General features: G+C 49.8%; 2 protein-coding genes across 2 annotated transcripts; both read left to right on the top strand.

The window, feature by feature from the left end:
* On the top strand, positions 1 to 23,687 carry LOC105701956 (retinal guanylyl cyclase 2). Its single transcript, XM_023431881.1, is given in 21 exon segments — positions 1 to 289; positions 6,054 to 6,217; positions 10,355 to 10,481; positions 10,804 to 10,956; positions 12,043 to 12,376; positions 14,294 to 14,583; positions 14,735 to 14,850; positions 15,042 to 15,152; positions 15,270 to 15,455; positions 16,920 to 17,000; positions 17,076 to 17,252; positions 17,360 to 17,519; positions 18,061 to 18,210; positions 19,499 to 19,670; positions 20,749 to 20,889; positions 21,087 to 21,279; positions 21,462 to 21,633; positions 21,710 to 21,980; positions 22,637 to 22,648; positions 22,838 to 23,358; positions 23,443 to 23,687. Coding segments are annotated over 21 exon segments (4,065 nt in total).
* A 2,728-nt stretch (positions 23,688 to 26,415) lies between these two features.
* On the top strand, positions 26,416 to 27,023 carry LOC105702144 (late histone H2B.L4-like). Its single transcript, XM_012429480.1, has 2 exons — positions 26,416 to 26,648; positions 26,725 to 27,023. The coding sequence occupies exons 1-2, from the start codon at positions 26,535 to 26,537 to the stop codon at positions 26,977 to 26,979; spliced, it is 369 nt and encodes a 122-aa protein (XP_012284903.1). The 5' UTR covers positions 26,416 to 26,534; the 3' UTR covers positions 26,980 to 27,023.
* Positions 27,024 to 27,098: the final 75 nt, after the last annotated feature.

Here is a 27,098-nt window from a genome sequence, read left to right as displayed (position 1 = left end):
ATGGGGGTTTTCCAGGCAGTGGTGGTGTCCTCGGTGGGGCCCATGGCCCGGAGCTGGTTGCACCAGCGCTGGTGGTGGCTCTTGGTCGTGACCACAAGTGGACTGCTTCTCTCGACCGCGGCCGACTGGTCCTTTTCTTCCGTCAAGGATAACCGACATTTCCGGCCAGGATCAGAGGTCCTGGTCTTCCTGAGAGACCAGTGCAGCAGAAGCGAGGATCGCGCCGAAATTCAGGAGTTCATCTCGCGATACAGCACCGCGGTCTCCGTGAAGGTGCTCCCGAAATCGAGTAAGTGTGCTTAAAAATAGAAAAAAAAATATTTCCCTCAAAGGGATGATCCTCTCGAACGTTAATCATTGTCCTGGGAACTTCTCAAACCTACCGAGGAGGAGAATGAGGAATTATTTTGCTGCTAATTAATTTTTCTCTTTAAAGCTCGTAGAACAGTTCTCTTGATTGGAGTGCGTGATTTCCTGTTCAGCATAATAATCGAACTTCCTCCCAATCAAGAGGCGCGATTGGCAAATGATCTGCATTCACTTCCCGATTGGTTCGTCCAATTTGCCGCGGAAAATCCACCGTGGGATTCCCTTCAGAGGCTAATTTGCATAATTCGATGGGATGGGCGGGCATTTTTGCGGGCGCTTCGCGACCGGATCGGGCAGTCCCTCTTCCTGCGGGATGGATGAAATGGAGCCACCCTCCTATGATTTTTCTTTTTTATCCCCCCCTTCATTTTTTCCTCCCTCCCGCGAATCGATTTTCCGAAATTGGAACGCTGCCCGTCATTGCGGACCTGAAAGAAAACTCATGCATATTCTGGCGCGGGGATGAACTGGTCGAAAAACTTTTTCGGCGCGACCTTTCGGTGGATTTTTTTCGCTGGAAAAAATTCCAACGGAGGTCCTGGACGAAATTGGCCATCTCGATAGAAAACCACCCCCGTCCATACGTGTTACATTTCACTTTCCGTTCCCTCGAGCCGGGAAAATCGAGACTCTGAAGAGACTCCACCCGAGTTCGTCTCGTTTCCATCGACCAAGGTCCTTTTTGTCCTCGAAGGACTCGTCGATGCGTTAACGAACGTTCCGTCCGAATGTTGCACGCTCAGGCGAGCATCATGGTTGGCCTCTTCGGGGTTAAATCGAGGGGTAATTAAATATTCAAGGGGTGCACCATCGGAGGCTGATGACAAGTGAAAGCGCATCCCGATGCACGTCGTCGCCGGTATCGACATTTCGTCCTGGACGTCCTGTTTGGATCTTCGGGAATTCCTGGCCTTTCTGAAAAATGGCGACGAAATTCCTGGAATAAATCCCCCGATAAATCAGAATCACGCTTCGCTATTTCACTCGCCTCATCGGTTATGCAAATTCGCGGGGGATCTCGGGGGGGTAAATTTTTATCTCGCTCTTTTTGATCTCCTTCGACTGGAAATCCGGCTCGATGGACTTGCACGGCTCCGTTTCGAGCTTTGTTGCATTTATTGTCAGCAGACATCTCGGGAGTGGCTGGATGGACCAGAGACAAAGAGCGTCGCAATAAGGAGAGAGAGCACAAGAGGAGAGGGGACGGCTAATGCACCGCTCGATACCCTCCTCGTCTCCGTTTTCGCTTTTTCGGAGCTTTCTTGCCTGTTCCTCCTCTCTTTCCCTCCCCCTTTATCCCCTGGCGCGGAAAAGCGTCGCGGAACGCGGAACGTCCGCGCCCATTCCGCCACGATAACCGCGGAAACGTCGTGTATCGAAGCATCCGTGCTTCTGCATCCCTCCTGAAGCTTTCCCGACATAAACCCGACACTCGAGATGCGCCGGAGTGTCCGAAGATCGCGGAAAATCCCACTAGAAATATATCACTAGTGACATAGATTGACTATAAATTGGCGAATTTTCTCTACATATTTCTTTTTGCCACCGTTAATGGTGTAATGAATTTTTCCGAGATTCGGCGAGGGGGCCAACAAGAGTGCAACGGATGCACCACAAGCGAGGTCTCTTTGCTCGACATTATCCTTGACGAGGGGGAGCCGGACTGCGGGAGTAGTTTCACTTTGCATCCCCTTAGCTCGGGAGGGAAATTTATACGAGCGGATCCGCGTTTCCCGTTCTACAGGTCGATTCAATTTCCGCCTCGCAGGCTATTCGTAAGACGCGTGAAAAGCGCCGGAAAGTGACGCGAGAACTTGGCGGAAAAGGCGCTATCATAAGGCCGAAAGAAGGAATAATCGAGCTCCCAGGATTTGGAATATCTCTAAGAATCCATCTCTAAATTTCACCTTTTAATTTTCCCTGAAATTAATTTTTAAATCCATCGAATTAATTTTTTTCTCATTATTTTATGGAATCCATAATTTCTTTTTCACGCGAAGATGCATCTGGTCCGAATGCAGTTTTAACGGACTCGTAAGCCCTCGTGGTGTCTTCCGTAATGCTCGTCCTTCGGCTTACCTTAGGGCTTCGACTTAATTGCTCCCCTAATTGCAGTTTACGAGTGGATTTCCGTAGATGCACCGAGAGGTGCACGCGAAGTGCAGCTTGCAGGTGGACGCGAGGTCCTTCGGAAACGTAACGACGCGTTGCATTAGACGACATTGTTACAGCTGCATTTACTACTTTCATTATTGTTCTGAAAGCTGCAAACGAGGCATTTTGGCTAACAAGTCCCCAATGAGAGGCCACGTGACATTAATGTAAACCCTCACGTAAAATCTGCAATTTTAAGCCAAACTTTCCATACTTAAATGCCACGAAACTTTGGGAACATTCTTAACGGCGTAATGTCTTGCCCTCATTTTTTACTATTTTCCCTTGCAAGAGGAACAAGTACCCCGGAAATTGATAAGGCGAGGAGGGAGGGAGGGAGGCTTTCTCGAACTCGGGGGAAACTTTCGTAATCGCGAACGAAGGCTACGGAGCTCGGGGAAAATGATAATAGGCATTAATGGGACATACAGAGCTTTGAAAATTTATTGCCTCTGCGAAAGTGCCCACTGGGGTGCGACATATACGTGTATATGTATAATGCACGTATACACGCGTAAAGTCGGTAATTTCCCTCCCGCCGCCAGGAGCGCATCCGGTCATGAAATTCTTGCCAAACTTTTCTTCGGGGTTATAAATTTTCGGGAAAATTCGGAAAATGTCGAACATTTTCGTGGAATGCCAAAAAGCAGACTTTCCTCCGCCCCCTTTGAAAGGATTTCTCCATCCCTGGGGAACTCTTGCGATCGGGAACAAAAGGGGTCGAATGCCTTTGTCCGGGCACATTCTTCATTCCCGAAGTAATTATTAACTTTGGAAGTCGCCCCTGACGTGGGGGAAAAATCTGTCCAAGATCCCCCTTTCCCCCTTTTCCGCCATTTTCCGCGATAATCCCCACACTTCCGCTCATCTCGTATTCCGCACGGCCGCGACTCTTTGATAACCAGCTGCCGCCTAGGAATTTCCCAACTTCCGGGAGGAAGTTTCCTCCCCCGCGTCCACTTCGTGGACCGAGGTACCCGGGAGTGAGTTTCTGTTTCTTGTCGCCTCCCCAGGGTGATAAAAATCCCGTTTGTCCTCCCCTTTCGGCTCTTCGTTTTCAATTTCCAGGAAATTCTGGTATTCCTGTTTCTGTATACGTACATACGTACACGATACGTACATATGTCCGTACCCTATGCAAGGTGCCAATAGACACTCGCCATTTTCGCAGCATCCCTTTACGAGACTCCTCGCTTCGTATTCCCTGCACTCCGACCCCCTGATAACAAGCCACCCCCTTGCACTTTGCAACTTCTGCATAAGGTCTCCCCTCCACCCCCAGGATACGCGATCGGACAATTTCACTCCGCGGTTATGACGTATATACTCGTATATACGAATCTATGTGCGACAATACGCGTATGCACCCTCCCATATTTGTGGTCAAGGCTTCGGGGTGCACCGATACTCTTCGCGGAATGTAGAGCACCGTGACGCACGCACGTGCGTGTGCAATTGCAGGTGCAGGGTGGAAAACGGACCAAGAGGGTAGACCCCTCTCGATAACGAAATATGGAGTACTCATCTCTAGAATAGTGTCAAAAAAAATATATATACACCGGTGCGAGAATTAAACGGAAAAACGTTTTCCACCCCCTTCGGCGCAGGAAATCAATCCGCGGTATTCCAGTTTGTCGGGTGCAGTTTATTGACGTAAAAATTGCATTTTGCGTTCCTCCCTTTCCAATCCCCTTCTCGGGACCTGGGGACATTTCCGCATGCGGAATTACGCGATACCTCCGGGACAAATTCTCGCGTATATATTTATGCAGCGCGTTGCGGTTGACATTTCGCATCGCGCGCAGCCCACGTGTGCAAAGTGCATTTACGAGAACCTGGGTCGACGTAAACACGATTGCGGGAATTCTAGGGCATCTCCGAAAGACGTTTGTGAAGATTTTTAAGTGAAGTCGTGAGATTAATTCCGCGATACATCCCTGGCGAATGATTTATAATCCGCGAGCCCGGCGAACGATTTTCCCTTCGAGGGTTTTTATTAATATGCTTTTGCATGCAATATCGCCTACCATAATTCATCCTTAAGGGCATCCCCCGTCAGGGGGTTATTACGTTTGCAGGAATTATAATCACGATTTTATTAAAATTATATTGAAATTAATTCAGGAAGTCGGCGCGGTTAATTTATTTTCTTTTTCTTCCCTTATGGGGGATCTACTCGGAATTCCGGACTTTGAGGGAAGATCCGGGGTGGCGCCGATTTTAGGGATCCCGAGGGATCGGTCCAAAGTGTTATTGAATTCCCTGCTCGGGCAGCCTTGTAATAACCGAGATAAATCAGAGGGGTGCCTAGGCGGGGGTGGAGCTGGGAAAAGTTGAAAAGCGATACCGACGAAAATTCCTTATCACGAGCGTTATCGAGGAGGCCATAAAATGGTCCCTTGAGGGATCCGGGGCCACCCCTGAGAGACCAACCCCGGTCTTGTCAAAAGTTCTCCCCAAAGGACTTTCTCTAAATTTGTCCAAGAGGACCTGCCGTCGCAGAGGACTCCGAGGATTTTTCAGACCCTCTCGGGATGCACCCCTGTCGATTTTTCATCCACCCTCCTCTTACGTCTCCATTTATTTACGAGACCCGTAATTCGCGATCTGGGGACGCAAGTGTGCGTGCGAATTAAGCCTCCCAACGTGCGACATTGCGTTATTCCACCCACGTGTACCCTAACGAGGCTTGGGAGCTCGAAGGGATGTTTCCACCCTCCCGACAGATCGCATCTGCAAACGACTCGGATCGTCGGGCTTGATTGGCAGAGACAACGGGGCGGAAAAGTAGCCCCGTCGACCCTAATCCAGGGAGAATTTACAAAAGAAGATATAAAAGCGAAATAATTATACGTCAGTTTAACTTCATGGACCCAATTCGTCATGTGCATCCCGAGGGGTCGTTTTTTTGCCCCCGCGATGCATCGGGACGAGGTGATCTATTTTTCACCTCCATTATTTTTCTTCTTCTTTTTTTCTTTTACAGCTTTCCTCTGACCACTTTTATTTAGACTGACATTAGGCCAGGCGATTGGTGAAACTTTCAACTCGCAGGGTTACTTTGCTGTCCGGGGCGGCCTTTATGGGCCCTGCAACGCGCGAACCTGCATTTTCCCCCTGCATTTTTTATTATTAACCCTCTTACAGGCACCCTGCTCTCTTGCATCGTGCTATACTTATCTGGATTACTCCCGTGGAAGGTCGGCCAAGCCTATCCGAGGATTCACGTGCACTTGCATCAGGACTGCATCGATGCATGTACTGCAAGTGCGTACACCACCGGCCGGAGCTGCATCGATCGACTTATGCCCAGCTTAAATGCTTCATTGGGGGGACTTGACGAATTTTCGTGTACTTCTCGATTTTCACCCTCAATTTCATAGTTTTTTACAAATTACAATTTGGACCTGGGAGACAAAATTTGAGATCTGTAAATAAATTCTATCTTTTTTTTTTTTCCAGAGGAAAGACCGGATAAAGAAATTCAAATGCCACGTTGCATGCGATATTTAGGTGCATTCTATTTGCAGTGACCTGCGAGACCAGGTCTCAGGGTCTAGGGGCCCTGGTGCAGATCCTCGGCCAGGCCACCACCACGACGATGATCGCCACCCTGGACAGCAGCATCTGCGACGTCGCTGGGAGACTCGCCCACCTCTGGGACAAGTTGCTCATCACTTGGACCTGTCCCCTGGTGAGTCCTCGAGGAGGGCAAAAATTTCATTCCATATTTTTCTCTCCCGAAACACCCCGAAAAGGAAAAAATAAAAACGTCAATTCCGCACGTGGGCCGGATGTAATCCGCGAGAGTGCGGGGAGGCTCCGGCTTCCGCGTCTTATACACCCAAGGACCTCGTAAAGTCCTTGGTCCTTCGAAAACTGCCCCCCTACTCTCTCGGATTTTGACGGCATTACGAATGTTACGAGTTTTCCACCCTTCGAGACCCTGCGAGAAACCACCCTCCACCCTCGACTAATCCTCGTGATTTGATGACGCCTCCCGTCGAGGGGCCACCTCGATTCCTTCCTCTCGATGAATCTCGATAAAAAAACTGGAAAATATCGAGAAAGGTCGCAGATTCCATCCGCGTTAATTATAAAAAATATATAGGTGGCCGGAATTCCCACTCTCTCGAATTGTCGCGATATTTTTCCGTAGGTCGTATCTCGTTTTATAGAAGAAACGTCAGGAGAGAATTTTTGATTTTCAAATTAGTGGGGGATTTCGAAGGGGCATTTTTTAAGGGGTTGCAGTCATTTAAGGAGTTTCTCGCGGTACTGCAAAAGGGGAAGAAGGAGGGGAGGAAGAATAGATGCTCGCCGCGTTTCTTCCGTCCGATGTCTCCGGATCGATTCACTATTTGTCCGGAAACGCGAGATGTTTCCTCCTCGCCGAGACCCGTAAGGAAACATCAGCCTCGGCAGGGGACATTTTATTCTCCCGTGGAATCGGTTTCTCTCCCCTTTCCCTCGCTAGGGGAGCATTTCGAAAACCAATGTCCCGGATTCCGATAATAAGTCGACACTGGCTTATCCGGAGAAAGCCTGATAGGCTCTCCGCGATCCGCTTGCTCGGTCATACAATTTTTCCTTTTTGTCGAAAAAAATGTAGGCCGCGCGATACGTATCTCGCAAAAGTCCCATTCGTCGTCGGAACTCTACGGAAAAAGTGGGAATAAAATCGGGGAGATACCTGGCCTCGGAGTTTCGGGTTCACCTGGACTTCCAGAATCCACTTGTGGATCTCCTATTGAGTATCACCTAGCTCTCGAGTACCTGTTGTTCCTTGGAGCAATTATCCCGTAACGAGGGCGCGAAAATATCCCGGCTCGGCAATTTCCCCGGAAAGCGAAGCCTTTTCCGCCCCTAATGAACCGATCGCCCCCTGATTGCGATTCCGGCTGGGAGGGGGATTTATTTTCACCGGGAGGAATTCAATTTCGAGTTTGTCGAACGGTCATTACTGGCGATGAGGCGCGGTTCCCTCCGGGGTGGAGTCGTCTCGGGCCTGATTGGCCCGACCCCATCCGATACGGACGTCTTTAATTTTCCCATTTTTCATCCCTATTCAGGGAGCCCGAAATTCATTTTATAATTTTATTCAGGGATATATTATTTTATTTATCGCGGAATTCGTCAAGTACGACCGTAAAGAGTGTCCTTAACAAGTCCTCGTCCATTCGGAGCCGACCCAGTTCGGTTGTTGTCGAGCAAAAGTTTCCAAGTTAATCTCGGACGGGGATTCTGCGCCTTTCCGTGTAAGGGGTGGATCAGTGTCCCTCGCGGGGGTGTGCATCCATGTGCAATGTGTAGTGCACTCGCGGATCCTCCTGAGGGAGGAAAGTATCCCTCGTAATCTCCATTTTCACCTAAACCATTCCTTACCCTGCTTGATGTCTCACGGATTTTCCATCCCCGGAAAACCACCCCCTGCGATCCGCATCTTCAGGCGCGAAATTCGATAACTAGCGAATACCCCTGGAATTTGTATTAAAAGTAAATGTAAGATTAATTTTTCTCGCGCTTATAAATTCCCAGGGGCTTTCCACCGATCTGGGACACGGTTGCATCCGTTGCATCGATGCACATCGACGCAGGGAAAACGCAGGGAAATTTATGCCGCGATGCTTTTATATTAATGCCGACCGAATAACGTGGAACTTGGGGGGAAGCGATCGCTCGGAGGGTTTGCACGTGCGGTACATATTCGTCGGTTGCAGGTGCACATAAGGCAAGTGCATACGTGCATACCTTTGTGCATAAATGGCGCAACGAGGAATGGGAATAAGGGAGACACCCCGTGAGCCACCGAGCATATTCAAGTACTTTATTTCCATTTAAATGGATTTCTACCAACTTTTGTGCCGCACCCCCTGGAGAGATCGCGACGCGTTATCGCTCCAGAATTTTTCACGATAAGCACCCGCCGGTAATTTCGCTCCGCGTAATCAGGCCATTTCCACCGCGAAACAAGGACAAAGCGGGTAAAAAATTCCTCTAGCGAAAAGGAACTCGAAGAGAAGTAATTTTCCAGGCTGTTGAAAAATCGCGTTATCAGCGCGGTTTGATTTTTATCTCGGAGATACCGAAAGGGAGGAAATTCATGGGGACCGTGGATCGAAATTTTAGGGGTTTCTGGATTATTTTGACATTCCTATGGCTACGGATATATCTATGTAGAGCCGCGTGGAGAGGGATTAACGAGCGAAGTTTCCGGGAAAATCATCCCTCGTTATCGCCCGTGATATGTTAAACGCGTCCCATGCATCAACGTCCTGAAGCATTGCCCCACGATTTTTGCCCTCGTTATTTTCGAAACTCGGGCACCAGTAAACGTTCCAGCTGCAAGAACCACCCCTGAAAACTCCTCCATCCCTCGTGGTCGACCGCAAAAACGGGAGGTGGGAGGAAATGGGAAATGGAAGGGGTTATCCAGGATCCGGATCCCCGGGACGAAGAGTCGCAGGATCGAGGACGAATGTTTAATTCGAGGGAGTTCCTCGATATTCCCTCGAATTGTGATTTTCCGTCGGGGAGAAATTTCGCCAGGCCGCGGATTTAACGAGGGAAATTTTAAGCGAATTCGCCCCTCGTTAGTCCCCCGTTAATGGTTTAAACGCGCGCACATCGATTAACGCTCAGAGCTCTTTAACGTGCTGAACGTCATTCCTGAGGATGGCGCGATTCCCCATTTTTCGTCCCTAAAACATGACACGACCGAAGGAAACAGAGGAAAATACCAAAAATCATATGGGAGACCAGAAGAAATTGTCTGGAAATTTCTAGGGATTTTTTCCTTGACTCCGTTAATTTCTACCATGTTCATATATTTTGTTTTTTTGGAAGGAGTCAGGGGGGGACCGAATTCAAGGCCGAATATCTGGAGAACGAGGGGAGGCTCGAATTTTTTCTAAGAGGGACTTTCGACCCGGGTTTCCACGAGGAATCTAACGATATTAAATTGATCGGGGGTAGCTCGGGGGGTGTCGAAGAAAAGGGATGTTTTATGGCGGCGGGCCGGGGCGGAGTCACCGGCACTTTTCAGGGGATGCTCTCGTTCACGAGCGTTCCATTAAGACACAAGTGGCGGAGGGGTGCGAAACGGCACGGAAAGGTCATAAATAACGGAGTCCGGGGTGGATCTACCCTCTCGTTATAGAATGTTATTTCGAGGCTCGCCGCGGAAAGGCCGGAGGGAGAGGCCGCGTCGGAACGACCCTCGACCCCTCGCGATCGAAGCGTTCTATTTTATTTTCGAATCCTTCCGGTCGGCCAGTGACAAAGTTCCACCCCTCGTGGAGAAGATCCCTCCCCTCGGATCCATGCCCTTTTTCCCGCCACTTTCTTGCTCTCTCCCTCCCGAAGAAGAGGACGCGCGACCTCTGGAACTCCTGCCCGAGCGAAAGGGATGGAATTCTTTGAGATGGATTTTTTTTATGCCCCTTCAGGGGGTGGAAAACCATGGGAGAGAGTTCTTCCTGCACCCCAGGAAGTGAATTCCAGGATTCGAGGCATTCCGGAGTTTCGATTCCCTCCCCAAATCTGGCTCGAAGAAAATCATCCCTCACGAAGGTCCTCCCTCCTTCCCGGAATTTTTTCCCCTCGACTGGTTTCCACCCCTAAGTAGACACAATTTCTCCTGGCTGAGTAGATCTTACGAAATAGTCTGGAAATTCTTTTTCTTCCCTTTTCTCCATTTCTGTCATTTTTCTTTTGCTTCCGGAGTCGAATTGCCACTATGCACCGGCGATGCACTTTGACAGCGGGAGTGCATCGGTGGTAATTATGGATTTCACAGTTTTAAGGTGATTTTTTTATGCTCTCGTTTTAGAGGACCGTCGAGGAGAGGGAACTGTCTTCTATCGTTAGACTTTCCCCTGCATTTCCGGTTTTGGCCCAGGCACTGGCCGAGATTTTCCTGCACTTCCGGTGGAAGTCGGTCGCCATCATCAGCACGGGTAAACCGATTCTTCTCTGTTTGTTCTTCTTTCCCTACGAGATATATCTGCAGCTCTAAATAAATATTGCAAATTACAAGTTCGAAGAAAAAGCCGGGAAGAATTCCACCTTGCAATCTGCAGCCCGACAAGGGAGTCTCTGCACAAATTAAATTTCCTCCCCGCCGTAATATAAAAGGCGGTACTGCAAGGCAGAGAGACTTCTTCCTCGGGCCGAAGGCGTCATAAAATTCAAAGACATTGAAATTGTCTGCAATTTCTAGAACCCTCCTGCAAACCCTCCTCCTCTGATATATTTTTTTATTTACGTTCCCACTTTCAGATCACGAGATCTGGTCCAGCCTGGACCGTGCAGTTGTCGGAGCGCTGAGAGGAATCGGGATCATCCCGAGACATCACGCGGTGGTCCCCTTTCGAGGCACTGCCAAGCAGATCCATGGATCCCTGAGATCGCTAAACTCCATTCCCTGCAGAGGTTGGTACTCGAGGTGTCAAACTACAATTTGTAATCTGGCATGTACCCCCCCGACAGCATCCCCTTCCAGGCCGCCAGATTCGCGGCGATAGATCGAACCCTGGATGACTCCTCCAAGGGGTGGTCCCTTAATCAGGCAATTACCTTGCACCCTTGTAAATCAGGGAACCCCTAGTTCCTCGTCTACTTCGAGATTGCATTCAAGAAAAGTTCTTTAAAAATGATATAACCTCTGAATTTATTTATTTATTTTCTCTTTTATTTTTAATTAATAAATGTAACACCTTGTTCCCTTGAAAGTGAAGAAAAAAATTCACCGAGGATTATTTTTCTACAAGTGCACGCGTCTTTAAATTCAAATCGTCCTTAGAGCGTACGTTTGAAATATCGGCAGTGTTTTAGGAATTTAAAATTTTTAGCGCATGTTGGGACCGAGTGCACGCGTACACGGGTAATAATTAATACACGAGGAATAAACGCGGGCCAACGTTAACCGCGATTTGTGGCCGCGACTAATATTCGCATCCTCGCGATTCCCCGCAGGATTTAGCAGTCCTCCGCAGTTAATTAAACCGCACGATTTATCCAATATCCCGGGATAGGAGATAATGTTAACGCCTCGAGACGTCGTAAGACGTAATTAAATTACAGACGATCCCGCCCGACGTTCCTGGGAACGACGTGCACCACTTTGGAAGCAAACTCCTGCCAGAGATATAATTCGATTCGCCTGTGCTCCTGTCGCAGGATCAGATCCTGAAGAGCGACTAGGCCATCCCGCCATTCTAAAAAATCCGCGAAAAACAGACCCCTCTAAAAAATCAGCCAAACGAGCGCCCTGCAAAAATATATCGATAATTCCATAGAATTCGGCTATCGTTGATTAAAAATTTTCTTTACGGAGCTCTAGGATTAATTCACCGCAGATTTTCCTGGTGACTCATTTCCTCGTAATTGGAGGCTGCTTACCCATTCTTCGCGGGAGCTAAGGCGATTTGTCGCCTTAATAGGGGGGAATAAAGGGGAACAGGGGGAGAGGTGGTCCATTAGGAGGCTGGAGACTTAATCTCTTGAAAATTCCCACAGCCATCGTCCTCTGTTTGCCCCTGGACGACGAATTCTCCGGGATGGTGCTGTCCGAGCTGGACCTAATCCAGGAAACCCAGGCTCCAACCTCCGCCATTGTGCTTGTGCAACACGATGGACCGGATCTCTTCCTGCCAAGTCAAGTTTCCGTGTCTTCCAATGCCGAAGAGGTCCCAATCTCGAACTCTTCTGGTCCATCCGGGCCGAATGCAACGCGAAACGCCATCGACGTATCCCTAGGGAACAGGGAGGTGTCCTGGAAATTCTCACCCCCGCGGAACCTGAGCAAAACCACCCTCGACAACTTCCTGGCGATCGTGCCCTTCGAGAAGAGGTAACCGAATAATCTAATTCTTTTTTTTTATATACTCATTAGCGTGCACTCATTAGAAGAAGGCAATTGGTCTCCCATCGACATCCTTCGATTCAGGGTAGAAATGGGAATTATTAATTAATCACGATTTTTGTCGACTCTTCGAGGGAGTCTTCGGGGTTTGATTTAAGGCATCTTCCTCGACCCCTTCGAGGTCTTCCCCGCGTTTTATTTCCGCGCTGCGCCTCGAATTTCCCTGGATGAAGTCGGCATATCCCGTTTCCCTTTTCCCCCTCGTGCCCTCTCCGGATTATTCCGCACCACCTCGACGTCTCCTGGAGAAGAGGAGTCTCGAGGGTCTTTTCTGGGGAGGAATTAGATCCGGCGATTCATCCGACAGGAGGTATCGATCGGGGAAGGAAAAAAATAAGGGAGGTCCGTTCTCTCAATTTCTGAGGAAATCCTGGGACACTGGATACAGCGCCTCGCAAAGGACCTCGGCTGGTGACTGGAAATGCGGTCACTGCTTTGAAATTATTTTTTGAAAAACGTCGGGCTGGTGCGGATTAATTTTGAAACGGAAGAGGGGCTCTCGGGGGTCCTTGAGGACTCGAAATTTTCGGCCCCGATTTAAAGGACACTCGAGGCGCTCCGTTTCCAGGACGTCGCCGGGCTGCTCTTTGCGGCATTCCGGGCTTTTTATATTTTCTATTCCTCCTTTTCGCGGTACCAGATATTATCCTGAACGTGGATATCCAGGGTCCTGTCGACATATTTCGGGCCCTGGGGCATCCTGGACCCGGAAGAGCCGACCATGAAAAACGCAACGACCGGCCGCAAATCCGGCCGGAATAACCGCCCCCGAAATTGCCTCTTTCGGGTTACTATTTAACGCGCGTTTTAACACGATCTCGTGGACACGTCCTCGTGCAAGAGCGTGATTCGGCGAGGTCGTAACCCCTGGGCAGACTTTTTAAAAGTAAGCCACCCCCAGAGCCCCGGGGGCGAAATTTAAAGGACCCCCGAGTGCTCCATCGTCCTGTTTCGGTCGGACCTCGCGCTTCCCGGCACTAAACCCGAGACTCTGCTTCGTCCTTTTTCCTTTTCCTCTCTACTTCCTCCTTTTACAACCCCCGCATTATCCTGGACGCGAAACTCCTGGCTCGCCGTCTTCCGGTACCGAAAATGGGGATTAAAAGGGGAGTAGCGACTTCATCCCTCGGAAACAAGGGAGATGAACCCCGGATTTGCCGATCCACGATGAAAGATAAAATGTGGGAAAAGTCTAGGAGAAAGTTTTAAAAGTCCAGAAAAATCGGGGATGAAAATTGACGATTCGTTGCATTTTTTTCCCTTCCCGGGGGATAAGCAATCTCACGCGGCCCAGGATTTTTTTCCCTCTTCCGAATCGGCGAAATTTGACATTTTTCTACCAACCCTCGTCGGGTTAGCCAAACCGAGAAAAGAAGCTTCGATTTCGCGCCAACTCTCCATCCCCCGAAACACGAGTCCCGAGGTGTCCGGTTCCCGGGGGTAAATCGAGCCCCAGGAAGCCGTGCCCGGACCCCTCTGAAATATTCAGGGCGGCAACAGGCTGTCGGGCGAAGTTTATCGGATTACCGATCGTAGCTGCCCGCGAGAGGAAGTCTTACGTGCGTGCTAACTTCCGGGGGTAACTTCGGATTTAATTAACACCTCGGTTATATCATAGAAAGGGTGGGTCGAGTCTACGTGCCCCCGAAAACGTGACAATCGCGGAACCGAGCTCTAATAGCCCTTCCATGCCACCCCCGAAACTCGATAAGAGTCCTGGAGACTTAAGACCTTTGAAAAATAGATTATTAATTATTATTTATATATTAATGCTGGCAAAGCCTCGCAGAAATTAATTCTTCGTTTCTTCTACTTTCTATTATTTTTCCTTTTTCCTTCCTCTAGGTACGACGTGTGGAGGATCTACAACGGATCCGAGAGCATCTCCATGCCCAGCACGAGAGATAGGCTAGCCGAATGTGTGGATGTCCTGACTAATGATAACGCCAGCCTCAACTCCTTCAACAACAAGATGTTCACTTATGTTCTCTTGGACTGGCGAGGATCAACCTGGAGGCCGGTCATCGCTGTCCTGGAAGTGGAGGATCAACTCGTCCTGAAGGAATTCGCTGGAAACCTGCTGGCCGGTCGCGAGATCTTCGACACCCTCTGCGTGGACGAGACCGAGTGTCCTGGTGAGAAATTCGACAGGATGACGTAAAATAAAAATTCCCTCCTACGGAAATCCGGATTTTTTGGGAATCTCGACGGCTTGAGCATATAATTTATTTCTAAGTATTATTAATTATTAATTATTTATACGAGGATTATTTCCCGCCTTCGCAGCTAGGGACCTTCCCGGAATGCCATTCCGGACCGCACATATCGTAGCCATAATCCTGGGGTCCTTGCTCTTCGTCCTGGTCACCTTCGTCATCGCTGCACTGATTCGGTAATCGATCGTGCCGATCCATCGAATCGATCTATCGAGCCCTGGAATAGACCTCCTCGCTTCTTGAAATAATTCCCACGAGGAAACGAAACGTGAAACGCGCGATTTTTCGGAGGTCCTGCAGCGAGGAGGACCAAGCCCGGGCTCGAAAGATTAATGGACGTCGCCCCCCCGAGGAAGACGTCCCGGTTCTAGGTCGAGGGTTAACGTTGCAGGAGGCACCTGTTGAAGAAGAGGATGTCGAAGGGTCCCTACAAGATCATCCTGACAGCCTCCGACTTCGTCTTCCCGCAGGTGCCGGATTCGAGGAGGGTAAAACCTTTTCTTCCTCTCAAGGATCTCCAGCTAATTGCATCCTGAAGAGGAGCCCCGATTCCGATCTCCATTTCCGTCAAATTGTTGTTAATCCCTTTTCTCTATCCGCAAAAGGTCGACGAGGGGATCGAGGCGATGCTCTGCTGCTGGCTGCAACAGCTACAGGAATTCGGGGGACCGGAAGTGGAGAAGCCAGACCTTCTTCAGGGTAGCGTGGGCTCGCTGAGACCACATCTTCAGGCCAGCACCGGAAGTCTCGCCAGGCACACCATCCTGAGGGACCCCCGGGCCAGGTACAACGTGAGTAAGAGCATTTTCCATCGCTAGTCCGAAAAAAAAAACAAATTAGAAATTTTCAGAACCATCCTTTCGGTACCCCTTCGGTTACCAATTTCCCGACATTGCTAACCGAACTAACGTCATTGCGAGGAAAATTAAAAAATTTGAAAATGTTCAAACAGCCGCGGCATGGGTTTGAAAAACCTCTGAAAACCGAGCATCGGCTGGTCTAACGACGGAAAAAGTGGTCGCCGGGAAAACCCCTAGGGCTGCCATGTCCGAAATTTTATCATAAACTCGCGCGCGATGATTTTCACTCGCGCTTCCGCGCCTCGAGCGGCCAACTTCCGCTTCCGGAAAATGAATTTTTCAACGGCCGTTTATGTGTACCTATTTCACCCGCTACGCGCTATTTGCTTCCCGGCAATTTAATCCGCTGATCGTCGGCCGTGCAAAATTTATTTATAAAATATGTAAACATCGATAGTAGGTGGCAGTTGTGAAATTTGCGAGAATTCGAGGCTCTGTTCGTTGGCGGGCGCTTAGGGGCGAGGAAAGGGGTCAAGGGGATGATCCGTCTCGACTTAACCCTCCCTCTCGCAAAGGGTGGACTTTATAACTCTAAATAACGAGGAATCGCGGCTGGCCGAGCCGTAAAATTAGGTGGCACAACGAATTAGGCCCGCCACGTTAACCCGAAGATTATGCACCCCTGCCACCCCCCGTGGGTGGATCATCAAATCCGGAAGTTCATCTCGCGGATCCTCGCGACCTAACAATTTCCTCGGAGAGGGCATTTACTTGAAATATAGGAGAAACGACGCCGAGTGCGCTCAGGTTGCACCCTGAAGGGGTGAAAATTCATTTCCTGCGAGGTCCCATCTCTGACGCCTTCGCGAACCCTGCAAGACCGAGTCTTTCCTGCTTCTATTTTCCACCCCCATTGCGATCCTGAAATGACCTAAAAATTAGGATAATTCGTATGAATAAAAATAAATGTCACGCGACAAGGAATTCTATTTTGGGAAGGCGGAAGTGGTTGGGGATATCATTAAGGGTTGCTCGGGAGGTTGCGATGGATTTTTCTCGGGTGTCCTTCCATAAATCCTGGCTTGTCCTATTTGGCCACCCCGAGGGTATCCTGGCGTATACCACCGGAAGTTCGGGCCATGAACCCGCAGACTGCAATAACGTCGGCTGCACTCGCAAGAAGGCGTCGAGGCGCATTCCCGCTGCACCGAGGCGTCGCACTTCCGGTAAACCCGGGAATTAATTTCCGATCTGGGCGAATCTCCGACACGTCGGGGCTTTAATATCGAACGAGGAAACGGATTTCGCCCATTTTTTACTCCTCTAAATTTTTGGATGTCGAGTTTCCCTCCCCTGTGTCGACATTGAAAGGAAACGGAAAAAAAAAAAAAACCGAATTACGTACGTTGACTTTACATTCACCTATTTTCACACATTCATCATATTGATTTTCAGGGAGACCTGGTGCAGCTGAAGGAACTCCCTTGTCAGGGCACCTTCGAGCTGAAGAGCAAGGCGATGGACGTGCTGGTCACGGTGAGGACTTTCTGCGAGAAATAAAGAATTGCGGCGGAAACGGAATCGCGAGGGTCAATTTTCCGCCATTTTCAGATCCACGGCCTACGGCATGAGAATCTGAACCCTTTGATAGGGTGTCTGACGGAGCCGGCGAAACCCTGCCTGGTCTTCGAGTACTGCTCGAGAGGGTCCTTGGAGGACGTGCTGGTCCAGGACGAGATCAAGCTCGACTGGTCCTTCAGGCTCTCGCTCCTAACGGACCTCGTCAGGGTAAGAACGGACACGTAGCCCTCTTCAGGGTGGAAAAGCAAGCCTCGGGGAAACTGGAGGAAATCCAGGAACATAAGTCCTCTCACGATCTCTCTTCCTTTCTTCAGGGTATGAAGTACCTCCACAGCACGCCCATCAGGGTCCATGGGTACCTGACCTCGCGGAACTGCGTCATCGACGCCAGGTGGGTCCTCAAAGTCACCGATTATGGACTGCCAGCTTTTTACGAGGCCCAGAACATCGTGCCCCCCGCAAAGACCGCCAGAGGTGAGTGGTTCGAACTCGAAGAAAAATCCGAAAAAATTCAAACCAGACGCCGAAGAGCGCGGAAAAAAATTCACCGGTAAATTCAACCCCTAGAGCGACGCTCGTGACGCCGATTACGCTGATTGCCGTAATTATGCCAAGTGTCGGATTAATGCAGCGTCATTTTAATGACCGATGGAACTGCCCTCGCGGGGGGTCCCGTGTTAATTTCACGACCTCGTAAATGCGACGCGAGGTGGGCCGATTATTTAAACAACGCGTTTCCACCGCTCGCTCGTCCGTTCGTCAATAATTTAAACGACGGTACAATTATTCCAGCTGAAGTGCCTTGAAATTTTCAGGATAATTTATCCGCGGTTAAACGTTTTTTTTTACATTTTCATCTTAACGCCATTTTCCATCCTCTATGGATATTCTTTACTATTCCGGCTTTTTTATCGGTTCAAAGAGTTGATTGATCATTCACGTCGGTGGTTCCCGTTCGAGAGTTCGAGTTCCTGCAGAGGACGTCCTGAGTTTCGAATGCTAAACCCTGTTTCAGACTTGTTGTGGACCGCTCCGGAATTGTTGAGGCACTCTGGCCTTCGAAAACGAGGCACCCAACCCGGAGACGTGTACAGCTTCGGGATCGTCATGCAGGAAGTCGTCGTCCGAGGGGAGCCATTTTGCATGCTCGCCTTATCACCGGAAGGTGAGACCCCCCCTAAAGGTCCTATAAAAAAATTCCCGACCCCCAGGGAATATCTCTCGAAAAATAAAAATCAAAGAATCAACGAGGCTGCGACGAGCCCGAAGAGTCTCTCGAGGCTGGCGAGGTCCTCGAGAAAATTTCAACAATTTTCCCCCGATAGCCAGGAATTTTCTTCGTCCTTCGTCGTGGGTCTTAAAGCATATTAACGATAATACAGGACCCTGGGAAAATATTGACACATCCGGAAATAACGATTTCCTTGTATAACAAGATCCTGCCGATGTCCCAGGATATCGATTTCTAAGGAGCTCTGGCGCGTCCGGAAGCGTCCCGTAATTATTATCTCCGGCGCACTCCGGTAATTTAATTAACGACCGGCCGCCATTGTCCGTCCGGTCCCTAACTAGCTCCTCGTGTTTCAGCTCGATACGACGTATCAGGACGTACATCTCGAAAATGGAGGTTTCACCCCTTTCCAGGACACTTCGCGACGGTGCGCGAGCTTAATGGTCAAAACTAAGTTCCAGGACCTTTTTCCCTGTCGCCGTCTCTGCTCTTTGCTGGACTCGCCCTCTTCGCCCCATTAATCCCACCCCTTTCATTCCCTAGAATTTCTCGAGCTCTCCTTCTGAAGAACGTTAACTTAGCCCCGTCTAAAACGGACTCAAGGATGAGTACGTTTACGTGCCCCGGAAAGTACGCTCATCCGTGAAGACCCGAAACGAAGTTCCCCGGAAATTCCCTTCCTTCGCCAGAAATTAACCTTTCTAATCACTCCACTCTTGTATACGTGAAATTTCATTCTATCCTTCCCATAGAGTAGTCTGTACCTTGAAGAGGAACTTGACTTCTCTTAGCATCAGGCATTGACGTACGCAGAGTTGAATAAAAAAAAATTCCTATCAAGGGAGGATAATTGCAATTTCCTGGAGTACTTGTATCGAGACTCGAGGTGCAGGCTCCTTGAAGAGGACCTCGAAGAGCCCTTGGGGATGACGGTAACTTCCCATTAATAGCGTCCTTCTGCAATCTGGACCATAGCTCGAGGACCTCGGCGGATTAAACGCTAATCGATGAGAGTGGTGATTAGACCTCTAATTGCGCGGTTCCCAAAGGATAATGGAATTATCACGATCTCGGATTGATTTTCAACGGGTGACTAAATTGGTCCGACATCGGGGGAGATTTTTCGTCGCCGCGTCGAGAGACCACGAATTTTTTAAAAAAGCTTCTGAACGATGCCATTTTCTCTCGTTTCTCGGCATATCGCGGGCTTCCGGTCCATCAGACATAATCGAGAAGGTGAAGAAGCCTCCTCCGCTCATCAGACCCTCCGTCAGCAAAGGAGCAGCTCCTCCCGAGGCCATCAACATCATGAGACAATGCTGGGCAGAGGCTGCCGACATGAGGCCTGACTTCAATGCGGTCCACGACCTCTTCAAGAAGCTCAACCACGGGAGGTAAAGTCTTTAAAAAAAAATAGAAATCACCTCTTCCAACGAGTGGCAACCTAGCCCTTGAGAAAAAAAAAATGACGAAAACCAGCTCGGCACTTTGGAAATAATTCATCTCCATCCTCAGGCATTTTATTAATTTTTTATTTAAACGACCCGGTGGTGTATGTATATAAAGTGGAGGTCTTTCGCGGCCAAAGGGTGAAATCTCACGGTTAGATCGAGAAAGGGCCCCGTCAATATGTCTGGGCTTTAATACCACACCGAGTTTCTCTTTATGTCGTTGGATTAAGCGGATTTCGAGTCGCGGAGTTCCGAGGGAGTGGAGGGCTTGTTAAATCTCGCCGGCAACTCCCGCTCTCGCTAGGGGAATTTATTTAAATCCCCTAGATCGTTTCCCCCGAATGGCCCCCAATCATCCGAATCTGCAGACCCGGTAACAGCCCTCGCAGGCCGACATAAATTCCCAAAGTGATCCGAGCCCTGGCCCAACGTTAATGGACGTGGACCGGCATTCGCCAATTTTCCCCAAGCGTGGAGGGAACGCGTAACTCCGTCGTATTTCGCAAAGTTCGGCCAAGTTTCAGGACGACCCTGGAAGGGCTAGAAGTTAGGACGAAACTGGAAGCTATTTCTCGAAATAATCGAGTTCCATTCCGACCGACCGACTGGCGACAAGCGATTGGCCTCGATCTCCCGAAATGCATTTTTCCACCCTTCAAGAAATAAATTATAACCCGTCCCTTATTTATTTAAGTCTCATAGGATTATATACACATCGGGATTTAAAGGGCTCTTTCAGAATCGACTTTCCGGATAATTCCATCCCCCCGCCTCTAATTAATCAATTAATTTCCCGCTGCCCGACATCGAGGGCAAATGTATGATCTGCTCTTATTAGGTTTTCCAGGTCAGGTATGAGATTTACATGCCCTGAGCCCTGGGGCGCTATTTTAAACCTCTCCCCCTTCGCCTTCGCTTCCTCCCCGAGGTGGACAAGAACCCGAAGAGATTTTCCTCCCGCGAAATTCCACCTCGAAAACGATTGGGAATTTTTTAATACCCTCCCACGTCGTTCCCCCAGGAAGGTGAATTTCGTCGACACGATGTTCCAACTCCTGGAGAAGTACTCCAACAACCTCGAAGAGCTGATCAGGCAACGAACGGAGCAGCTCGACATGGAGAAGAGGAAGACGGAGCAGCTTCTGAATCGCATGCTCCCCAGGCAAGGCATACATTTATTTAACCCTTTAACCGTAGCAAATTTACGGAGCTAGAGCGGGTAAACATCGTTTACGTGCTCGTTTTGCTCCTCGACCAGACCCTGAAGACGCCCTCGGGTCACTTTTCTTTCATTTTTCACCCTAAATCATCCTCCAAAGGTGAACTTATTTTCTCACCGAGACGATACGAATTTTCCAGCTCGGTCGCGGAGAAGCTGAAGCTGGGGATGCCGGTGGACCCTGAAGAGTTCAACGAGGTGACCATCTACTTCTCGGACATCGTCGGGTTCACCACGATCTCGGCTTACTCGACCCCCTTCCAAGTCGTCGATTTATTGAACGACCTCTACACGTGCTTCGACGCCACCATTAACGCCTATACGGTGTATAAGGTCAGTGCCGAGAGAAACGAGGGGATGAGGCCTCGAAGAGTGGTCTATGCATCGAGGCTTGGAAAAATTGGAAAAATGAAGAATATCGAGAATATCGGGATTTACTTTTTTTCAATTTATGTATCCGATTAATTGCCACCCGCAATTTGGATATCGCTTCAATCTCGATAATGATATTCAAGGTGGAGACCATAGGCGACGCTTACATGGTGGTCGGAGGGTGTCCGGTGAGGATCCCGGACCATGCCTCGCAGATCGCCACCATGGCTCTGGATCTGCTCCACCAGAGCGGGAAGTTCAAACTCAAACACCTTCCTAACACCCAGCTGAAGCTGAGAATCGGCCTCCACACGGGTAAGTGATCGACAATTAGGGGTGCAAGTGGGAAATGGGTTTGAAGGGTAGGGATCGTTTTTTTTTTCTTTGTCAGGGCCATGCTGCGCCGGGGTGGTAGGCCTGACGATGCCGCGATACTGTCTCTTCGGGGACACGGTGAACACGGCGTCCAGGATGGAATCGACCGGGGCGCCGTGGCGCATCCATCTGAGCCAGGCCACCAGAGATCGATTGACCCAGGTCGGCGGGTACCACATCGAGTACCGCGGCAGGACCGAAGTGAAGGGCAAAGGCAAGATGCCCACTTACTGGCTCCTGGGCAAGCAGGGCTTCGACAAAGAGCTTCCAACGCCTCCTCCACTCGGGTGAGCGAACCCTGAACGGTCCACTGATCGCGCATCCAACCCGTTCCTCTCACGCTCCTGCGGATCCCGACCAAGTGGGGAACCACGGCCGGCGATCGAACAACCTCCTAGCCTCTTGAACATCCCCTTAAACCTGAAGAAACCCCCATCCCCGGGTGCACCGAGACCCCCCGAGCATGCAGCTCGTCGATTTTGGGGAAAGTGCGTCGATGACCCGTACACAGGGAAGACCATACCTGCAGGGAAGGCATTCGTGTTCGATACTGCCCAAAAAAGAAGACATGGCACGATAAAAAGGACCAGGGACCTGAAACCCTTCGATCGCGATATGAAAATTCCCATCGTCAAAATTATGGGGTCGAGGTAGACGTCGTGGATTGTCTTTTCAAGTTTTGCCCGATCGCTTCAACCTCGCCGGGGGTCTATTTTCAGGGGTGGCGAAGTCGGGATGGAAATAGCTTTTAAAGAGGCGCACTTGGGGCGGGATTATGAGAGGAGGGTTTAGCGACAGGATGCAAGTCGAAATGGGAAACGCCTTGCTTCGGGACTTTAGGAATTACTATAAGGATCCTTGAATCCGCCACCACCCCCTAAACCGGAGACTTCACCTTTCAGGTGTCTAACGCTTTTGATCTGTTGCACTGCTGCGATGCCAGGGAGAGCCACGGGTGAGTAAAAAATCCGAACGACCTCTTCATCGTCCAAACTATAAACTCGGGGATCTTTCCCGTAAACCATATACAGGAATTAAGTTCCACGGGTAAAACTCTAAAAATCGATAGCTTCATCCCTGCGTCATAGTTGGATTTTTTGCTACCCGGTTCATCGATTGTGGAATAAATCTGGAATTTCCGTAGACTGGACGAGAGCGTGATCCTGTGCAGTCTGTCGATCCACGATCAAGCGGAGTCCGGACCCACTCAGCTGGAGGTGCCCTCTTCCGAGGAGGCCGCCCCAGGTGAGGGGACGCCAGGGGGTCGCGCCTCTCCCTCGGGCCCCAGGAGCGCGGTGGAGCATCCCGGCGCCAGGAAGGTGGCCGTGTCGGTGCACGACGGCACCGAGAGGGTCCTGACACCCAGCTACTCGATAAAATCCAGCGAACCCGTGGAGATCCTCCGGGACATCGTGAAGACGCCCGACTACAGCGGCAGCGCGACGGTGACGAAGAGCGCCTCCGGGGACACGCAGATGTCCCTGGGGACGCCGGTGTCGGCGACGGAGGTCGCCGCGGCGCTGCTGGGGGCCTCGACGACCTCGCTGACGTCGATCAGCAGCACCTTCCGGGGGCGGCACCGAGGGCGGGTGGGGGTGATCGACGAGGACGACCTGAGCACCCCGTACAACCAGTACAGGTGCCTCTCGCCGAACGAGCATTACGGTAAGCGATCGACCGCGTTCGCTAGGAGGCGCCGCTTCGGGATGTCCCTGGGATCCATCGAGGATCGTTCTGGTCCTGTCGTAGGCAAGGGCTCGACCTGCAAGCTCCTCAAGAGGCAGTTCAGCCTGGACCGACCGGACGAGCAGCCGTCCATCGTCGTCCCCGAGTCCCAGAGCCTGAGGAACACCCCGAGGCTGCACAAGCAGAACAGCGCCGGGGCGGCGAACGACCTGGAGAGGATCGAGGAGGTGCCAAGCACTCCCAGCCACCAGGGCTACCGACTCGCTGCTTCCATGTCGCTCTCCGTCGAGTCCCTGTCGCTTCGCTGAGGTTTGTTCAGAGGACGCCGACGCAGGTCCCTCGGGATCGCGCCGGACTGTCCTCTGGAGGAGCGCTCGAGGGACGGGGACTCCCTCGAGGGCCAGGGCGAGTCGCCCTCGATAGTCGTCACCCAGTGACGAGCGGAACCTCGCGGCTCCCGGTCGCTCGGTGACGAGCAGGGTGCAGGATTCCCGGGACCGATGCTCGACTGAACGAGACCAAGACAAAGGGAAGATCAAGACCCCGGAAGAACCGATAACCGATACTCGACCGAGCGAGACCAAGTCCGAGAGGTTTATTTGGAGGATCCTTCGGGATCCTTCCTTTCTGGGGGAGCTCGAGAGCCAAACCTCGCCCTGGGGTTCCGACCAAGACGAGCTAAGAAGAAGCGGTCGAAAATATTCAAAAAGGAACCCCACCGGGAAATTCGAGAGATCCTCGACTGGAAAGGACCCAGGTATTCTATTTCAGGCTCGAGGAGGTGGCAAGGTTGCCCCGACCTCGGAAAGCCACCGACCCCGAAGAACGATCGGTGATCCTAAAAATCGATTCGATCATCCAGCGATCTCGGAAAAATCCCACGCAACTTCTGAGAGGTCCTTCTCGAGATATATTTACAGGACGCGATTAGGAATTGCGGCTCGTCGAGATTAATCGATCTCGAAATTGGAGCACGCGTATTTCTCTAGACTCGACGCTGCGGGTCAGCCTCGCTGCAAATCCTCCGATAACCCTGATTAGGGTTAATGGTATTTAACCATAACCTAGTCGTCCATTTCTGGAGCGATCTCGTCGGTTCGCGACGACTTCAACGTCCGGTAGGTCGCCGATTACCTGCATTAATTACGTACACCGAGAGGCTCGCACCTGTCGCGAGCCTGTCCTCTTACGAAGCGTGTAAATATTGTATCTTTTTCTATCGGCCTAATGAGAAAACGTTCTGTGGTTTATATATACATAAATACATATACAATTAAATGTCTCGTCGTGCCCGTTACCTGGATTTTCTTACTTTGTAAAGGTTTCGACGGTGTAAACCATAGAGTTAGGAAACCGAAGACCACCGTCCGCGTCCTGAGGTCGCGCGCTCGGAAGTAACGATAATTGTATTCTTTGTCATAAAGAAATCGCGGTTTAAAAATCACGATAAATTTCTTTGGGCCCTGGAGAGCCGAGGAAAATTTTCGGAATGGGAAAAAAAAGACTTTTTGCCATTCTTTTTATCAAGTCGGGGCGCGATCCTGGGCCGCGAGTCGACGAACACTCGCAGGGAGCGAGTCCCCTTTACGTGAAGTAATTTATAAGCAATAAATTCGAGATCGTCACGCTTTCGTAGCGACGTAAAAAAAAATCGGTGTCGTTAGTCAAGGTACCGCGGGATGTAACGAGATTTCCCATTGTAATGTTAACGAGACGACGAAGAGATACCGACGAGGGCGGCTTCGAGGCCGCCTCGTCTTCACTGCTCCGAAACACCATCACGAAACTAGGTGACAATCGTTAGAAGGAGACGCGCGCTTTTCGGACGTCCTGTCGATGTCTCTTTTGTGGATTATTTCCATCCAAAGCGATATTTTCAGGATAATGGATATTTAAGGGGGCCGGTTGAATCGAGGCGCGCGCTGGACTCGTGCGGTAAATGAATATATATATATAAATAATTATATTTATATTTACACGTATATAATTTAGGTTCGTACGTCACGTACTGCGATGGTATTATATACATGCACAGGTACAAAGTAACGAGACAGACGAGGACGTCCGACTTTGCGCGCGTCGGTGGAACGTAGCATTTCCGCAGACCCAGGATCATTAATAACTCTTATGAATGTTACAGAGAAGTTTATAAATATTTACATGTTGTTGACAAGTTGGTGTTAGAGTACCTGTGTAAATAGCCTGTATTTTCTATAAGTGAGTTACCGAACCGCCCCTTCGACAGGGAGCTCTTCGGGATTTTTTCGTCATCGAGAGATGGAAGATCGCCAAAGAAATATTTTTTTTTTTTTCCCCATTAAATTTGAATTTCATTTGCAATTAAACCGGAGGAAATAACGAGGGAGGATGTGAGCTCTGGGGTGAAATCTGTCGACTGAAAGGAGGGTAAAAGAAAAAATGAATTTTTTTTTCTGGGAATCATTTCGTCTCTCTCGTTATACCTCGCTACGCGTGTGACAATTCGCGTGTAATTTCAGCCGACGTTATCACGACGAAGAACCCGCGAAATATCATTTAATGGCGACTCGGTCGAGGGTATTTCTTTTTTCTTCCCGGGCGTTTGTACGGAGCTGAGATTTTGTCTGTGTTAACGCCGCTCGGATAACTTTAAGACAGATGGATGTTAAGTGTTGACAGAATTTACTGTAGAATATTGTATATTCACCGAGAATCGGATGTTTGTATCTTTTAGACGATCCGTTAAGAAAGGAGAAGTATTTAGTACCTATAGCACAATAAAGACAGTCGTATTCAACATTTACCTCCATTCCGTTCGCAGCAATCCATCAGAAATAAATAATACCATTAATATACGTAATTTTTCATGAAACACTCTCAGCAAAATCAAGCTTGAATGACGACGAGCCTCCATCAGGGCACGTTTGTACTTCGGCACGCTCATGGCTAAAAACGACTCTGAAAGGAGGAAAAAAAATAAAACACTTGCGGCGCGGCATTGCACTGTTCCGCAAACCCGGATTCGGCTCGGTTTGACATGAGTTTTGGAGATCCATGGGGAAGAGGATGATTTAAATGATTTGAATGATTTAAATTGTACAAGCCAGTGCAGTCGAAGAGACAGATTTTCCTGCAGTTCTCGAGGAGCCTGAGATTCGTCTTCAGGGCCTTGAAAAATGGGTCGTAAAGTTCCTAGTCAGTCTTCCTTGAAGAGGAGCGCCGATTCCATCAGGGAGCAAAGAAAACGGAAGGCCAAAAGAGCGGAGACTTATTCCACCTACATATACAAAGTAAAAGGAAAAAAAGAAAATGTTTGTCGGATATATCTTTCGTTTATTTTATTTTTACAAGCGTACAATTTGAAAGGTGCTGAAGGAGATCCACTCGGGCTCGGGGATCTCCAAGCAGGCAATGATTATCATGAACAGCTTCCTGGACGACATGTTCCACAGACTCGCCACCGAAGCTTCTAGACTCGCACGTTACAGCAATAAATCCAGCATAACTTCCCGGGAAATCCAGGCTGCGGTGCGTCTTTTGCTCCCTGGGGATCTGGCAAAATATGCAGTTTCCGAAGGAGCAATGGCTGTGACCAAATACACGGCCGCTCGCGAGTCTTAAACGTCGCGTCCATATTTGAGCGTCTTTCCCACTCTCACCCCCTTGTGATCAGTCCACCACGGATTTATATCAATAAATCTATCTCGTGTCGTCCTTTCGAATTTACGGAAAGAACGGAA

The sequence above is a fragment of the Orussus abietinus genome, unplaced genomic scaffold (assembly GCF_000612105.2).
Source record: "Orussus abietinus isolate OABI.00-Male unplaced genomic scaffold, Oabi_2.0 scaffold46, whole genome shotgun sequence".
Lineage (NCBI taxonomy): Eukaryota > Metazoa > Arthropoda > Insecta > Hymenoptera > Orussidae > Orussus > Orussus abietinus.
The sequence above is the reverse complement of the archived record's forward strand: the minus strand, read 5'-3'. Positions and strand labels throughout refer to the sequence as shown.

Excerpts from the sequence above, each read along its gene's own strand:
- LOC105702144 (XM_012429480.1), top strand. The coding sequence starts at position 26,535 with ATGGGTCGTAAAGTTCCTAGTCAGTCTTCCTTGAAGAGGAGCGCCGAT. Across the intron at positions 26,649-26,724 it reads ATTCCACCTACATATACAAA|GTGCTGAAGGAGATCCACTC; the intron begins GTAAAAGGAAAA and ends ACAATTTGAAAG.